The 16,990-nt window shown below is 45.3% G+C and overlaps 2 protein-coding genes across 5 annotated transcripts in view; one reads left to right on the plus strand and one right to left on the minus strand.

The window, feature by feature from the left end:
- Oxnad1 (oxidoreductase NAD binding domain containing 1) overlaps positions 1-4,181 on the minus strand; it is a 27,545-nt gene extending 23,364 nt beyond the window's left edge. For 2 of the 3 annotated variants that reach the window (XM_050140640.1, XM_050140641.1), the window contains exon 1: positions 3,909-4,181. The gene's annotated coding sequence lies outside the window, so the exon portion shown is untranslated. The remainder of the gene's footprint in view (positions 1-3,908) is intronic. The other variant, XM_050140639.1, reaches the window with a different exon arrangement.
- Positions 4,182-4,446: 265 nt separating this feature from the next.
- On the plus strand, positions 4,447-9,859 carry Dph3 (diphthamide biosynthesis 3). Of its 2 annotated transcripts, XM_050140645.1 has the most exons (3): positions 4,447-4,595; positions 5,013-5,087; positions 7,262-9,857. In XM_050140645.1, exons 1-3 carry the CDS (start codon positions 4,488-4,490, stop codon positions 7,325-7,327), a joined length of 249 nt encoding a protein of 82 aa, XP_049996602.1. In that variant the 5' UTR covers positions 4,447-4,487; the 3' UTR covers positions 7,328-9,857. The 2 variants fall into 2 exon arrangements, with proteins under 2 accessions (XP_049996602.1, XP_049996603.1); XM_050140646.1 differs by lacking the exon at positions 5,013-5,087 and having other exon boundaries at positions 7,262-9,859.
- The last annotated feature ends 7,131 nt before the right edge of the window (positions 9,860-16,990 follow it).

Consider the following 16,990-nt stretch of genomic DNA (forward strand, 5'->3'; position numbering starts at 1 on the left):
GCCAGCCTGGTCTACAAGAGCTAGTTCCAGGACAGGCACCAAAAACTACAAACCCTGTCTCAAAAATCAAAAAAAAAAAAAATGGTACTCAACTTCATTTGGACAACAATGTGAACAATGTTGTAAGAGAGACTTACATAGATCTAATCTACATGGGAAGTAGAAAGTAGAAAAAGACAAGATCTCCTGAGTAAATTGGGATCATGGGGACCTTGTGGGAGGACTGAATGGGAGAAGGGAGAGGATGGGAGGGGAGCAGAGAAAAATGTAGAGCTCAATAAATATCAATAAAAAATAATATAAATTTAAAAAGCCAGTCTACTCCACACAGCTGGCAAACTAAAGAAAGTTAATTTTCAAAAGCTGCTCTTTAGCAAAGACTGAATTTGTCAACAGTACCATGATCAACAGTGTCACCTACTGGCAAGTAAAGGCATTTTTATAAAACTGTGCTCAACTCGCCTTCTAAGCTTTATTCTAGTCCTTAAACTAAAGTGTATTTGTGTGTGTGTATTTATCTAAATCACACTGGCAGGCTGGTTTAGTGGGTAAAGGTGCCTGCTGCCAAGCCCAAGGAGCTGAGCTCGAGATGGGTACGGCCACAATTAAAGGGATGGGGGATGAATATGACAGGAAGTAGGAGCGATGGTATGTGTGAGTGGGGGGTCTTCGTAGAGGCCTCTCGGGGTGAGGACCATTGAGCCCAGAGCAGCACCCAGAGCAGCTGGGCAGACATGAAGGGGCGAACACTACAGCAGAGATCTTGGCAAGAACCAAGCCTAAGAAGAGCCAGGGCCAGTGTCCCTGGAGAACAAGCTGGGAGACAGTGACAGGGAGGTCACAGCAGGCCAATGTAAAGGTATAAACCTCACCTGACGGGCACGAGAAGCAACTGAAGAACGCCAGTCAACCAGAACAAGTACACGATGTGAGATAAGTGACTAGATTTTTAAGATAGCCTGGGTTGAAGCAGGAAGTTGGACTTAGTCTTTAAGGTTCTGGTAGAGCAGTAGTAGCAGAGCTGGTAGAATGGACAGTATAGAAAATGTTTGGATATCTGGGCCCTACAACTTCCTGTAGGAACATCCCTGCTGGTTTCCTCTCATTCTGCTTGAACTGGATCATACACAGCAGAGTTATTCATTAAGACTCTGGTTCTAGGATCAGAAGGATCCAACTCGATGCCATGACTTTCCAGCTTTGCCTTAGTTAATTCTTCAGCCCATAAACCTCATTTCCCAGTGCTAAAGACACAGCCTATCTGTACCCTGCTGTGTCATTTCCCAGTGCTAAAGACACAGCCTATCTGTGCCCTGCTGTGTTATGTGAATGACACAATATGCATTTCAGAAACACAGCAGCAACTACCATAAATAACCGGCTCATTACTTTTTCTTTTTTTTTTTTTTTTGCTTTTTCGAGACAGGGATTACTTTTTCTTTTTAAAAGAACATATATGCAAATTAGTTGAGAAATTACAAAGAAAAGCTAGCTGGCCCCTGGCGGTGTTAAGAATAGCTATGGCCTCCATAAACTCATGTTTTGAATAGTTGGCCCATAGGGAGTAGCGCTATTATGAGGTGTGTCCTTGCTGGAGGAAGTGTCGCTGTGAGGGAAGACTTTGAGGTCTGATTGGCTCAAGCTACACCCAGTGTGGCTCACAACTACACCCGCTGTGGCTCAGCCTCCTTCTGCTGCCAGCAGATCAAGATGTAGAACTCTCAGGTCCTCCAGCACCATGTTTGCCTGCATGCCGCCATGCTGATGATAATGGACTAAATCTCTGAAACTGTAAGCCAGCCTCAATTAAATTTATAAGAGTTGCCATGGTCATGGTGTCTCTTCACAGCAATAAAACCGTAGCTAAGACACCCCCGTAACTTCAGGTTTTAAGATGACCAAGAAAATTGTTTTTGATGGGTCTGAATTGATTTCTAAAAGATCAAGACTTGGGGTGTAGCTAAGTCAGAAGAGCATATATCTAGCATGCATAAGACCCAAGGTTTGATTCCCAGTACCAGTAAAAAAAAATGTTTTTAACATTTATTTTATTAAGTAATTTTATTATTTTATGTGTACGAGTGTTTGCCTACATGTCTTATGTGTACCATGTGTGTGTGTACCTGATGCTTATGGAGGTCAAAAAAGGAAGTTGGATCCATTGGGACTAGAGTTACAGACAGTTATGTGCCTCAATGTGGGTACTGGGAATGAAACCCAGGTTCTCTAGCAGAGCAGTAGTCTATTAACCACTGTGCCAACTGTCCAGCCTCATTTTCTTATTGTTTTTCTGTATATGGGTGTTTCCCCTGCATGTACAGCTGTGCACCATTCCTGGCGCCCTCAGAGGCCAGAAAAGGGTGCGGGAGGCCCTGGAACTGGAGCTACATTTATAAGCTTAAGTGTAGGTGCTGAGAATTTAACCTGGGTCCTCAGGAAGAGAAGCTAGTGCTCTTAACTGATGAACCATCTCGTTAGTCCTTTGTTTGTTTTTTAAATAATAGGCCTAACAATTTATACATACTATGAGCCAAATATGGATGCAGCCAATCGTGTGTATGTTCATTCTCCACCGTATTGTTTGAGCTAGTCTCTCCCTGGACCTGGAGTTCACCAATTGGTTGGCCACTGTGCTCCGGAGATCCCCCTGTCTCCGTGCCGGGCCCCTCTTCCCATCGGTGCTGGAGATCCACATACTTTACCTGCCAAGCCGTCTCCCGACCCACAACTACATCCATTTCTGCACATTCGAGAATGCTCATAAGAACTAAAGATGGGTTCCAACCGTGATCATCTGAACTAAAAATAGACACTGGGAAGTCAGTTATTTCCTGTGTCCCAGAAATATTTGTGTTTATAAAGATACAAGACTTCCACAGAATTTCTCCTTTGCCCAGACAGGCTTACAATTAACCCTCAACAGACTACAAATATCTCCTAATTGCTATGTAAGTCTCTAGTTATGAAAAAAAGAAGTGAGATCTTTGAAGCAACCTTCCATATACTCATTTAATGCAACGTCTGGATTTTACCTCCCAAAGACTTCCCTGCCTTCAGAACTTCAAAATGTAGAGTCCTTTCAATGTGCACAAGGTTGGTAACTTATGCAAACTGTATGTACTTAAAAGTTAAGTGTAAGTTATAGAAATGTAGGCTACATAAGCCATACCTGAGTATAGTATAACAATATAAGTATATAGTATAACTATTAATTCCCGCGCAAAACAATATTAGATTTCAATCTTTTCTCAGAAAGGAAGAACTAAAGAATGCAAATTCCCAACTCCGAGAGCCCATCAAGTCAGACTCGGGTCCGGGATCTTCTTCTGCCACAGTGGTTTTTCACCATACTGCACTCCTCCAGTGAGATCTTAGTGAGATCCTAGTAACACAGCGATGCTCCAAAGTCCCTGGTTGGAACCAAAACAGGCCCAGTACTGCTTTCAGGGCAGAGGTCTTTCCATTTGCATTTCGCTTCTACCTTCAAGGAAGAGGCTGCGTGCTGACAACACTACCAGGAAAACCATTAATTTTTTTTCTTTTTTTTTTTTTAATACCAAGAACTAAAGTTCACATAAATAATTTGTTCCTGGACTTTGGAGACACCCAGGTCCCTCATTATACCTAGATATGTAATCTTGGGCAAGATGCCTAGTCTCTGAATCTGGGTTAAAGATAAATAAAATGGAGTTTTGAACCCCAGGATCAACAGAATTACATTTAGCACATTGGGTGACCCGCTAAAATCCCCAATAATTAAAAGTGATATTATTATCGCTACTGCACCTATCACTGTAGTGAATATTGCAAATAAGGCTAGAACTCGTCCCTGTCTTACAGATCTTGGTCCCCTACAACACAGCTCAGGGTGTCTGAAGGTGGCCTGGGTGAGACAGGCAGCGAAGTACCTGCAGGCAGGAACTACAACAGGCCGGGCGTTCCTCGGCGCTCTGAAGGTCGCCTGAAACGCAATTCCAGGAGCAGGGCTGTGTGTCGACCACCGTTGAGGGCTGCGGAGGACGCCGCGTGGCTCCCTGCGCCTCAGTGACGAGGCGCCCCCCTCTAATAAGGGCCGCAGCTTCCAGCCAATTCTTGAAAGATTCTCTGAAGTCAGCGATGGAGGATGAGACTCCAGAGGCCAGGAAACTAACTACTGGTTCACGGCCCAGGCCCAAACTCCCCGGGCCCCGGAGTGACGTGAAGCCGCGCGCGAGACCCCTCATACTATTGGTCACTGCCACCCAGTGGGCGGAGCGATGCGCAACCCTGCTGCGCAGGAAGCACCATCTTCGGGCACTAAGCACCCAAGCTCGGCTATCTCCAAGGCGACCGCGACCCGGTCACCCATTTGGCAGTGGCGTCGGAGGTACGTCATCTCCTCGCGCCCTCCCGGAAGTGATTGTCCCTGCTGCCGGGTGGGTCGGAACGCCAGACCTTCTGTGCCCCGGCGGAGTTAGGGACACTGATGCAGTTTCTGCTCGGTGACCATGGCGGTGTTTCACGACGAGGTGGAGATCGAGGACTTTCAATATGACGAGGACTCGGAGACTTATTTCTACCCCTGTCCCTGTGGGGATAACTTCTCCATCACCAAGGTATCCTTAGGGCCCGCCGGCGACTCCGTGCTTGCGCATTTTCGCTTCCGGTGTCTCTGGCAAGCCTCAGTCTCTCACGTGTTCTTCTGAACCCCCGCCCCTAAAGTAGTAACAAGCTGTCAGGGGTACACGGTCTGGCTGGGGGCGCAGTTCTCCCTAGCCCCATCTTTAAAATCTCCGCCCCCCCCCCGCCCACCCCCGGGAGCTTCCTTGAGAAGGGAACTCGATCTTGTACCCTAGGGTTTTGGAGTAGATCGAATCATCTAATCTCGCTGGTTATTTTCCGAGGTGACACTTGGGGAAAAGTTCTTTGCGTTATTACCCAACCCAAGACTTGCACATAGATATAGGAGAGGTTTGTGGGAAGATGACGGAAGGGAGGCTGTGCTGACCGTACGTTGTTTGATTTCGTCGTAGGAAGACTTGGAGAATGGAGAAGACGTGGCAACGTGTCCTAGCTGCTCTCTCATTATAAAAGTGATTTATGACAAAGTAAGGGATACATTAAAGGGGGTGGTGGTGTGAGATGACGACAAAACCTTAAAGCAGCCTGTCTGATAGAAAAGTGCAGAAGAGTATTGGGTTTTTGGTTTATTTGGGGGGTGGGGGTGGGGTTATTGTTGTTTGTTTGTTTGTTTGTTTGTTTTTGAGACAGGGTCTTTATATAGCCCTGGCTTTCTTGGAACTCGCTATGTAGCCCAGGCTGATTTTGAACTCATAGAGCTCCCTCTGCCTTTGATTCCCAGTGCTGTGTTTAGAGGTGTGGGTCATCACGCCCGGCTTAGAAGACTGTTTTCTTAACTTTATGCTAGACCAAGGGCTATTTTTTTTTTTTTTTTTTGATTTTTCGAGACAGGCTTTCTCCGTAGCTTTTGGTTCCTGTCCTGGAACTAGCTCTTGTAGACCAGGCTGGCCTTGAGCTCACAGAGATCCGCCCTGCCTCTTCCTCCTGAGTGCTGGGATTAAAGGTGTGCGCCTCCACCGCCCGGCTGATCAAGGTCTATTTTAAAAAAGCTTTAAAAATGGTCGGAAGTAGCTGTATGATAATGTTGTTCACGTTTAAATTATGTAACGTGTTCACTTTGGAAAGGCAATTGCTCTATAATGAAAATCTAATGGAAAAGACTTAATCAGGAATGAAAAAATATGAAGTCATTTTAGTTGATGTTCTTTCTTTTGACATTTCCCTTGTATTTAATATTTAGTTGTTTAGAGCTGCAGGATATTTCGAAAAGACTGCATTTTATTGCTTGCCTGGTTTATGCATACAATCAACATTATCTTGTTTGAGATATCTCAGATTTCTAGCTGTGATTTTACAGTTTCATGTTAAATTTGTTCCTTCTTACCCAAAGAGAATGACTGTGGGAAGGGGGTAAATGCTTTTATGCCCTACCCGAAGTGCAGTTAATGTTTTGGAGTCTTAAGTAAGGAGCTTGACAGTCTGGATGAACTTTAAAATGAGTGTAGGGTGAATTAGCCCAGAGCACAGAGCTCTGTGAGAGGCAGGCTTTAGTTTAGACAATAGTGTAGAACTCTAATGATTCATTCTTGAATTAAAATGGTCTCTGGTACGAAGAGCAACAAGGACAGACTAGGGGCTGACTCCTTGGGAATCACACTGTGCAGAGTTCTTGTGGTAGCTGGCATCAACCAGGATAAAAGACCAGAGACTGAGCTGGGGGTCGTGGCCCCTACCTTTAATCCCAGCATTCAGGGGGCAGAGGCAGGTGGAGGTCTGTAAGTTTGAGGTCAGCCTGCTCTATAGAGAGAGTTCTAGAAAGGCTGGAATTGTTAAATAGAGAAACTCTGAACACCCCCCCCCAAAGACCAAAAAGCCAGCTCCCCGAAAAAAAGCAAAAGCAACAAAAACAAACCCAAAATAAAGATCAGAGACTGAACCTCATTTTCAAATTAGATATTATTTCAGGACTGTGTTGAGAAACACAGAGACCTATTTTTAAAGAGGCTACATATTTGAATGATCAAGCAGATATTGAACTGACTAATGCAAAACCTTAAAAGATGTGACACGTTAATTTCTGGGAAGTGGTTGCTTTCTCGCAAGATGGTCATGTTTATAAGACACTGCTTACTAAATAATGATTTTAGGACTAAACTTCAACATGCTCTTAATTCTTATTCTAGTTCTGACACCACAAAAATGAAATGCTATTGGGTCTGGAGAGATGGTTAGTGGCTAAGAGCTTCTGAAAAGGCCTGGAATTCTATTTCTGTCACCCACCCTGGTGGCTCAGAGCCACCTGTAACTCTAGGGAATCTGATGATCTCTTCTTTGCCCCGCCCACACACGTGGGGTAGGACATATACATAAGTGAAAATACATTAAATCTTTAAGGTGTTCCTTTGCCTCAAGTTGTGTCACAGAGATGGCTGCTAATATCTAGTGTAGAGCAAGGGTCCTGCTAATGCTGTACAATGGACAACAGTTTTTAATCTGAAGTCTTAGACTTTAAATTTTTTGTTGCCATTTTTCTAATACTATAAATGGATTTTTCCTAAATTTTACATTTGATGTTTTTATTGCTAGCATATAATAATAATAGTAATAATAATAGAAACAAATGATATAGCGGTGAAGAAGATGTTAATGCATTTGTGCGACAGACACCTGGTGGCTAATAGTCTTTCTTCTTCTGTCTTAGGATCAGTTTATGTCTGGAGAAACAGTCCCAGCACCATCAACCAACAAAGAGTTAGTTAAATGCTGAAGAAGCCCTCAGGGACCCACATCCTGGGCAGCAGGCAATGACTCCAGGTGAACGGATCAAGCGCTGAGTGAGCCCCCTCTCCACAGGACAGCTCTCTGGGGCTTGCTCTTCCGTGGGTGGGCATCATCATCAGCTGCTGAATTCTTCATAAGAAACGAGCCCGTGACGTCAGCCCTGGATTTCGTGCTTACACGGCATTGGAAGGATTCCTGATTGTCCATCTAAATTTAAAGGAAGAGCCTTATGAACTGGCACTTTTTCTTTCTCCTGGTTGCACCTTTTGAACATCTTAAAACTAACTCATTTTTCTGAAAACAACATCATCCACTTCAATCCTGAGGCTTTTTATTTTTTTTTAAAGATTTACTGTTTTATTTTTAGTGTGTGTGTGTGTGTGTGTTCATTTGTGTCGGGGCATGTGTGTGTTGAGTGCAGCTGCTCAGGAATGCTGGAGGCATCGGGTCTCCTGGAACAGGAGTCACAAATGGTTGTGAGCCACCGACATGGGTGCTGGGACCCAGACTTGGGTCCTTGGAAAGCACTACACGGTCTCAATCTCTGAGCCATCTTTGCAGCCTGCAGGCTCCTTATTTTAAAAGATTACATTTTGATGGAGCTGCGGAGCTGATTCAGACGAGGCCTTTCTCTGTCATTTGCTTTGTTGGAAACCTAGGGGAATCTGTGCCTTTCCTGCTGCTGCGCTCTGGCTCCTTTGGCAGCCAGCCGCCCTGACCTTGCTGTGACTGCATTGTTGGTGTTCGCAGTCATTCCTGCTGCTCTTCGTGCACAGAGTTCAGTCACGGTTTCTCTGAGGAGGGCCAAGCTAGAGGGAAATGGAAAAAGGAACAGCTCCTGATACTTGGTGCATCCCTTACGTTAGGACAGGAGGAAAACTGCTGTCAGTGCGAGGCGTGAAGTCTGCCAGCTTGGCAAATGAAAGTACATGAATAATTGTTCCAGGCTGGGCCTTTATTTCTGGAGATGACCGAGGGACCTCATTACAGATGGGTTAGGTGTCATAAGTGACACCTCCACAGCAGAGCGTGAGGGCATACCTAACAAGCCTGCACATGATAAGGAGAAACGAGAAAAACTCTTCCCTCGCTGTGGTCTGAGAGTTTCTGTAAACACAGCTTTGCTGTGAGTGCATAGACTTGAAAGTGCACTGGTGTCCAGCAGATTGGGGTGTGGCTCCTGCAACTGAAAAAGCTAGTAGGGACAGGAGAGGTGGCTCATGGGTTAAGGTCCAGAAGGACCTGTGTTCAGTTCCCAGCACTTGCATATTTCACAGCACTCTAGTTCCTGGGGTTCTCATGCTTTCTTCTGACCTCTGTGGACACCATGCATGTGGTACACAGACACAGACAAAACGCCTATACAACTAAATAAAATTCTTTTTTAAAAAGAAAATAGCCAATAAATATGTTGTACTCACTCAATGGAGGCTTACATTAAAATATGTAACCAGGTTGTTTTTGTAACCAGTGAGTAATATACAGGTCTAGGTAGCCATTAGGCTGAGGCAGAGTAAGTTAAAAGCTTCCAGAAGTGTGTTGTACATCTTACGTTACATTTCTTTGTTTTTTTCAGGTGGGGAGGTGTTGAACCTCGAGCCTTGCACGTGCTGGGCAAGCGCTCTAGTCCTGGTTTGGGTCTCTGGCCAGCACACTTTTAACAGGACAGGAAATCTTACTGCTCTTTGCTGCTCCCCAAGTGATCTTAGCAAAGCCACTGCTCAGATGGACAGAGCAGGGTACTGCTGAGAATGAGCTACACAGAGACTGTCTTGTGCTCAGAGCAGTGGTTTGGAGATTCCACTAACAGACTTTCTCTGCTGGGAACACAGTGTAGCAGAACAGAGTCTGATTTGAGACACCTCAGGAGAGAAAAGCATGAGCAGACTGCCGGCCAGTGATTGGTTGAAGTGGGTGTGGTTTTGTCCTTAAAGCAACTGAGCAAGTCTAAAAACTACCAAAGAAATACCAGCTATTAGTCCTGTATTAAACAGAAAAAACTAAGGCCATTCAGATATGACTGGACTCCCAAACATTTCTGAAGCTCCGTAGGCTTCGCCAGTGCCTACAGATTTCTCGTCTGTGCGGTTAGGATAGTCAGGTGATCACTCAGCCATCAGTTCTCATTGCCAGGACTCAAACCTTTATAAATTCCAAACCATCATGCATCACAGCCCATGGAAGCTCCACTCTTCTCCCATAGCATTATACTTGAGAGCTTGAAAAGTTTTAAGTCAAGCCAGGCGGTGGTGGCTCACACCTTTAATCCCAGCACTCGGGAGGCAGAGGCAGGCAGATCTCTGTGAGTTTGAGGCCAGCCTGGTCTACAGAGGTAGTTCCAGGACAGGCTACAGAGAAACCTTGTCTTGAAAAAAGCAAAACAAAAAGTTTTAAATCAGTTTTTCAAAGGATTCTGCACATATGTTTGAAACACATTCATATACAGCCAACAATTTTTTAGACTTGTATGTATTAATTTATTAGAATGACATATTGCTAGGCTAATAAAATGAGATCATGCAAATTCATGTTTTTGTGAAACTTTTTTCCTCCAAATACCAAAATTTTACATTCAAGGTGTCATGATTTTACTTAAGATAGAACTCTTAACTTTGGGCCATTGTAAGTGGATTATGGATGTTATGGTGATTGAAGTCTGGGCTGGATTTTGAGATTCTTGGCCTCTTCAAGGAACTGAAATAAAGGCTCAGACATCGCAAAAGTACCCAGGAAATGTACTTTAAAGAGAAGCCACTGCCCTGATTAGAAAAGAGGCCCCATGGGAGAACGTACTCAAGGGCTCCAGGTTGTTGTTGGCTTCTTTTCATGGGTCTTAGAATGAGTTTGCTTAGGAGGGATGGAGTTTGGATGGCTCTCCATTTTGATTGACAGACTAAATTACATTACCACTTCTATACTGTGCTTGCACCCAACATGCATATGATTTGAATCCTGCACACTGCATGCTCTGTAGTCATCGGACAGGAAAAAAGGAGGTTATCCCCTACAGTTTACTTGGAGGACAGTCTATTTTATTGTGCCCCCAATGTTGGCCTTGTTGTAGGGTAGAGACCAAAAGACAACTCACAGTGGCTGAAGTCAGAATTAAATCTGCATAGCTTCACTGGGGACTGTCTGGAGAGAGTCACTTCTCCCAGAACACTGCTGAATGCATTTTACACGGGCTTTTAAAGGCAAAGAACACAGTAAAGTAAGCAAGCAGTTTAACAAAAACCAAAACCATGCACTTAACTGGGGCATTTGGACTCAAGTTCCTAAAACAGTGCTTGGGTACTTTCCCACGGCATTTTTCATAGCAGGAGCAGAAGGGGGTGTCTTAGGGTTTCTGTTGCTGTGAAGAGACACCATGACCACGACGACTCTTATAGAGGAAAACATCCAGTTCACTTAACAGTTCAGAGACTCAGTCCATTATCATGGTGGGACATGGCAGCATGCAGGCAGACATGATGCTGGAGCAGTAATTGAGATTCCTACATCTTGCCGGCAACAGGAAGTGGGCAGTATCATGAGCATACGAGACCTCAAAGCCCACCCCTACGATGACACACTTTCTCCCACAATGCCACGCCTACTCCAACAAAAACCACACCTCCCTTTGGAAGTCATTTTCTTTTGAACCACCACGGGGATGGGGGTGAAGGGGGTCAGTTTCAGGTTAAACCAAATATGGCTCCAGTTGAACTAAGAGGGAGGGACCTTTGCTTTGTCAAAGGCCTCCCTATTTTTATTCCTGGCTATAACCAGAATATGATTTAATAGAATATTTGATGTTGATGGTTGTTGAGGAGAAAGTAAATGTATTCTATTGTTTAGAGTGGGGTGTGTACATAGTACATGCAGGTAATGCTCTTGGGTGATCACATACACTATTAGAAGAGGGGTTTGCACGACCCAAACTCAAGTCCAAAGGTTGCTATGCTATTTCCTGTGCTTGCTTGTCTCACGGACAGTAGGATTCTTAGATAGGAATTTGCTGGTTTTTTCTAGTTTGATGATTTGGATTTGGACTCGGGATTTTCTTATTGTTAGTTGAGGAATATAGTTTTGAGTCTAGTGTCAGTAAGGCAAAGAGGTTGGTGCTCTTATAAGAGTAGTTGAGCTCATGGCTGGAAAAGAAGGCTGATGCTTAAGGCCAATGAGCAAACCTCATTGTGAGAAGTCAGCTGTGGAAAGAGTAGACAGGTGTTCTAGTTATTGCTCTGCTGCTGGAATAAAACACCACGACAAAAGGCAACTTAAGGGAGGGTTTATGGTCTCAGAGGGAGAATCCAGAATAGTGGAGGAGACATGGCAGTAGGCAGCCAGAGCAAGAAGCTGAGAGATAGCTTAAACCACAAACTCAACAAGGCAGAGTGAACTGAAAGTGGGACTTTCAAAGCCTGTCGGCAGTGACACGCTTCCTCCAGCAAAGCTAAAGCACTACCAGCTGAGGACCAAATGTTCAAATGCCTGGGGCTAAAAAAAAAATCGAAAGAAGGTATTCTTTGTCTTCTTGGCTCTTTGTTTTGTTGTTTTTCCAGAAAGAAAAAGAACATGAAATTAAGTGGGTAAAAAAGTGGGAAGAGCTGGGAGGAGTTGGGCGAGGGAACATCACGATCAAAATATAGTGTGTAAATTTTTTTTCATTAAAAACAGAAAATAAGGGGCTGAGGAGATCCTCAGAGGTTAAGAACATTGCCTGCTCTTCCAAAGGTCCTGAGTTCAATTCCCAGCAACCACATGGTGGCTCACAACCATCTGGAATGAGATCTGGTGCCCTCTTCTGGCCTGCAGACATACACACAGACAGAATATTGTATATATAATAAATAAATATTAAAAAATAAATTCTTAAAAAAAAACAGAAAATAATAGCCCGGTGGTAGTATAATGGATTAATTAAAATTGCTGCGGATCCCCAAGTGGCTGCAGCGGCAGAAACACTACAGGTCAAGAGGCGGCAGTGGGTAGCGGATCCTGAGAGCAGCCAGTTCCAGGTAGGGACGGCACACGAGACCACGCTGCAGGTCTCTGAAGGCGGCTGGTTCCGCGCAGGGAACCACACAGCTGGCGAGAGACAGAAACATGGATAGGCACGCCATGCAGAGTGAGGTCACACCTGCTTTGTACGTGGAACAATCACATGACCTCAGCCACACACATTACATGTCGGCCTGCAATGGAGCTTTACCAAGAGCCAGCAGGACCACTGAGGCTGACCTGATGTTCACAGTGGGAGAGTCTCTAGCTGAGTGGCCTCTGGCTCACGTCCTTTGGTGCCATTTGTCAGAGATCAGCCTCAACAAAAATACCTCTCGCCAGGGTAGAGGCGTGGGATTTAGAAATCACACATGCACAGGGCACAAAGCTGGACATCACCCCCACAATACACAGCAATAAGTTAATAATTCCAATGTCTGCTGTAGGTATCCATAGGAAGGTATTCACAGCAAAACTGAGATGCAATACGCGGGGTGGGGGGACCTAGGCCAAGCTCCTGCTCTTCTTCCTAGTTGCTGGATGTGTTGCATCCAGGGTTTGTTGCCCTGATCCCCTGATGTGTCTCATTTGTGTCCAACAATGTCCTAGCTAGATGCTTTCAGGAAGGCAGCTAGCACTTTGGTGTAGCAGATACCACCATAGCTGGAATCTTGAACTTTTGATCTTGAACAAACGTCTCCTAACACGTAGTTTAGATGCTCCTAGCGGAGTGTGATCTAGTGATGGTTGGTCCATCTGGCTTGATTAAGTGTCTGCCACACTATGCTGAGTTACAGGAGGTAGGGGGCAAAAACTAATGAAATCGGATGCAGAGACCTTTCTGAAAGCTTGATAAAGTATCAAACGTTAATAGTTACTCCTGAAAGGATAAACAGTATCCATTCAGCCAGTCAAGAAGCAGAAAGCGTTTTGTTGTTGTTGATAAGCACTAACCCTAATGCACAGGGGGGTCTGGGATTTTGTTCTGAGGCAGCATCTCCCTGGGTAGCCGGAAACTCTGCGGACACCCGCTTCCCACTTCCTCCCGGGCGTTGGAATTAAAAGGTACTCTCCAGCGCCGCCATTCACGGCTTTCTAGTTACTATTTTCTTGACAGAATCTCACTATTTACTTTTCTTTCCCCAACGGAGAGTTTCCAAAAACTAGAACTATATTACAGAAATCTTAAAGGACAAACGAAGTGGGAGTGATATTCTCGACAAGTGACCCAAAGAGCCCTGTGGCTCCTTAACGGATGGAGGTTTTGTTCTCTATCCCGAACACGCGCCTTACTCATCAGCAACCAAGTGGTCATTATTATTCTTTTAAAGCGGGTGTGTGTGTGTGGACAAACACAGGACAGACAAGACACGCGGCTCCCACGTGGATGCACTTTAATGGGGGGGAGGGGGACACGATAAAGGACAGGTGTGCAAGGGTAAAGGGCAAGAGAGAGCGAGACCTCGTGGAAGCTCGCTTTTTAACGAGAAGCGCAAGGGTATCTGGGAGAAATGTCCTGCACCTGTGGGCGCCAGCGCGCGCAGGTATCCGTAATCCAGGAGGAATCTGGGAGCTGTAGTTTCCAAAAGGAACAACAGTCATAAAGAGGCAGAAGGAAGGCCTGACCTTGAACAGGAACCATCTGTTCCTGTTTTCCTTTTTGCTCACACGCTTCTAGCCCTTCTGTGGGCTCAACAGGTCAGACAGAGCCAGGGGCAAAGAGGTCAAAGAAACACCGGTCACTTCGGTTAGCCTGGGTTTCTCTAATGAGGAACAGTGATGGGGCGTCGAAGAAATGATTTTTAAGGCCCCCTTCTGCTCTGTTCAGATGTGGCTTTGAGTAGGCTATTTCTAGCTGATTTCTATGCTTGGGTGAAATTCTCGCTTGTCTGCTTGAGGAGCCGGGAGGGAATAAGTGAAGTGGAGGCAATGTTCACTCGGCCTGTAGGGGGAGCTAGAGTTCAGCTGTGTTGACAGCTCAAGGCCAGGCCAGCTTGCAGCAAGGCCTGCAGAGCCAAAAGGATCTCTGGGTTCATGTGTTCCCATTCCCAAGGGGCAGCCTACTTAATGTCTGGAGCAACTGACATTCACTGGACCTTCACCCGGAGGTCTGGAGCAAACACGGTTGTTAGTAACTACTGGTCTCAGTGATATTTCCCATGGTCTGTGTCTCAAAGTCCCGGAGGCTATCAAGGGCTTCTGTGTCATAAACTGGCTCTGCCCAACATGGTGACCCTAAGTACGTGTGGCTTTTACCACTCAAATGATGTGTAAGAAATCAATTCCTCCACAGTCATGTCATCGTATCTCAAGTGTGTCCATATACATAAACTATGCCTTGCTTGTGGCAGCTTCTGTGGCTTGCAGGGGGCCTCTCTCTCTCCCTGGGAGGCCAGGGAAACCTTTGCACGTGGAGTGTGGTTGGAGAAAGAACACTAGAGCATGTCCTCAGAGAGGATCTTTTTCTGCCCCTCCCCTTTTCTGGCTGCTCCTGTCATGATGTTCTGCCTTAACCACGGACCCAGAAACAAGAGCCATATGACCATGGACTAAACCCTCTGAAACCATGAGCCTAAAGAAACCTTCCCTTCCTTCAAATTGTTTCAAGTGTTCGTCACAGAGACGAGTGTGCCATCACAAGTGTATGTGGAACACGGTGAGAGGGGCTGGGGAAACTGTGTCTGTTATTAATGCTGACTACTCCCCACAGGAGTACAGAGAGTTCTGTCATGCCCTGATATTGTTCTCTCTCTCTCTCTCTCTTTCATACACACACACACACACACACAGACAGACAGACACACACATATAGACCCTCACACACATACACATGTATACACAGACAGACACATAAACACACTCACACACACATATACACTCTCACACACAGACAGACACATAGACACTCTCACACACATATACATTCACACACTCAGACATATAGACCCTCACACACATATAAACACATACACACAGAGACACATAAACACTCTCTCACACACATATACACTCACACACACAGACACATAGACACTCTCTCACACACATATACACTCACACACACAGACACATAAACACTCTCTCACACACACAGAGACACATAGACATTCTCATAAACATATACACTCACACACAGACAGACAGACACTCTCTTACACACACGCACACACACTATTTTGAAAAGCAGTGGCCTTTGGCATCTATCGTTTCATCCCAGAATAGGAGACTGATTTCAGGGTTGGTGTCTAATATGCGATGGAGAAGCTATGTTGCAGTCACAGCCTCACAGAAGAGAATAATTCAGCTGTCAGAGTTCGCAGGGACTCCAGAGCAGCTGGTCACAAATCCCAGAATGAATTCTGGCCTGGTGGAGGGAAGCATTTAAAAAACCCCGCCCTTGCTGCAAACATAGACAGACCTCCCATTCCCATCTGTCCTGCTCACTGGGATCTCTGTGCCATTTTTCAGGCCAAGGAGCTGAAGGTTCCACTGACCTAGGGTGGTGAATGTCCCACACTGTGCCCCAGCTTGGTGATCCTCATATGAAATGTTCCCCCAGCTTCAGAGGCTGAGGGCTTGGTAGCCAGAGGTTCTAATCAATGGAGTGGTCCTTGATGAGTGATTGGGAAGTGGTGAAGAGGGGATGTGGCGGAAGTGGGGGGGTGGTAGAGGCTGCATCTTACCCTGGTCCTTTGCTAGAAGGCTCTTTCCTCTGCTTCCTGTCTGATGAGGTGAACAAGCTCCTCCATCACACACTGTGCTGGGTGTATGTTCTGCCAAGCACACGGGGTAGGACCCTCTAGAACTATGAACCAAGTACACCCCTCTCTCCCTAACACCTTCCCATCAGAGTGATGAGAGGAGTAAGGAAAACAGGGCCTCACCCTCAGCCAGATGTTCTCTTCCTGCTCCTCTGCCTAGCTTCACAAACAATGGTGCCCTGTGGCAGACTTGAGTAGGAGAATGGATGCTCAGGGCATCAACCCCACGAAGCTGGAAGGATACACCACAACACAAGTTCTAATAGGTCTTAATAATTAAAGCCCAGAGTCGGATATTGGGGAAAATGCTGAGAGATCAGAGAGATGGAGAAAAAAACACAGCCACCTTACCTATCAACTTCCTAGTCAAAAAGAGAGTGAGTTCCTCTCTCCTTCACTTCCTCTCTCTGCCCAGCTATTTCACTTCCTGTCTGTGTGTACAGACCTCCAGACCTCTATGGTTAGATAGTGGCTAGCTCCACCCTCTGATCTTCAGGCAAGCTTTATTTGTACAAGATATCACCATATGTCCCATTCTGTCTAAAAATTATAACTAATATAAGGAAAACTATATACAATAAGTACAATAACTATATATAAAATATAATAAATATTTCAACAATGTCTCTTCCATTAACAAATGACAAATTTAGAGAAAATATTCCATATCCACCTTACCTTGGTGAGTCTGAAAGTTGTACCTAATTTACTTTCTATCCTAACTTGCATGTAGTAGGCGAAGAGATTACAAAGTAGAAGAAGATAGGTTCTCCCCCCACTGGGAAACATCCCATCTTATTTGAAGGCTCCAGTAATTACAATGATGAGTTGCTGTGCTTCCATCAGGGGGATGATGGAATACTGTCAGAGCCCTTAGGCGGGCATGTGTGTTACCTTAAGCGTTT

This window comes from Alexandromys fortis, unplaced genomic scaffold (genome assembly GCF_014885135.2).
Source record: "Alexandromys fortis isolate MF-2015 unplaced genomic scaffold, M_Fortis_MF-2015_v1.1 scaffold_46, whole genome shotgun sequence".
Taxonomy (NCBI): Eukaryota; Metazoa; Chordata; class Mammalia; order Rodentia; family Cricetidae; genus Alexandromys; species Alexandromys fortis.

What these genes read in the sequence shown, in the direction of transcription:
- Dph3 (XM_050140645.1), top strand. Translation starts at nt 4,488, where the DNA reads ATGGCGGTGTTTCACGACGAGGTGGAGATCGAGGACTTTCAATATGAC. An exon ending in ATAACTTCTCCATCACCAAG is followed by an intron (nt 4,596 to 5,012) that starts GTATCCTTAGGG and finishes ATTTCGTCGTAG; the next exon opens with GAAGACTTGGAGAATGGAGA. An exon ending in TAAAAGTGATTTATGACAAA is followed by an intron (nt 5,088 to 7,261) that starts GTAAGGGATACA and finishes CTTCTGTCTTAG; the next exon opens with GATCAGTTTATGTCTGGAGA.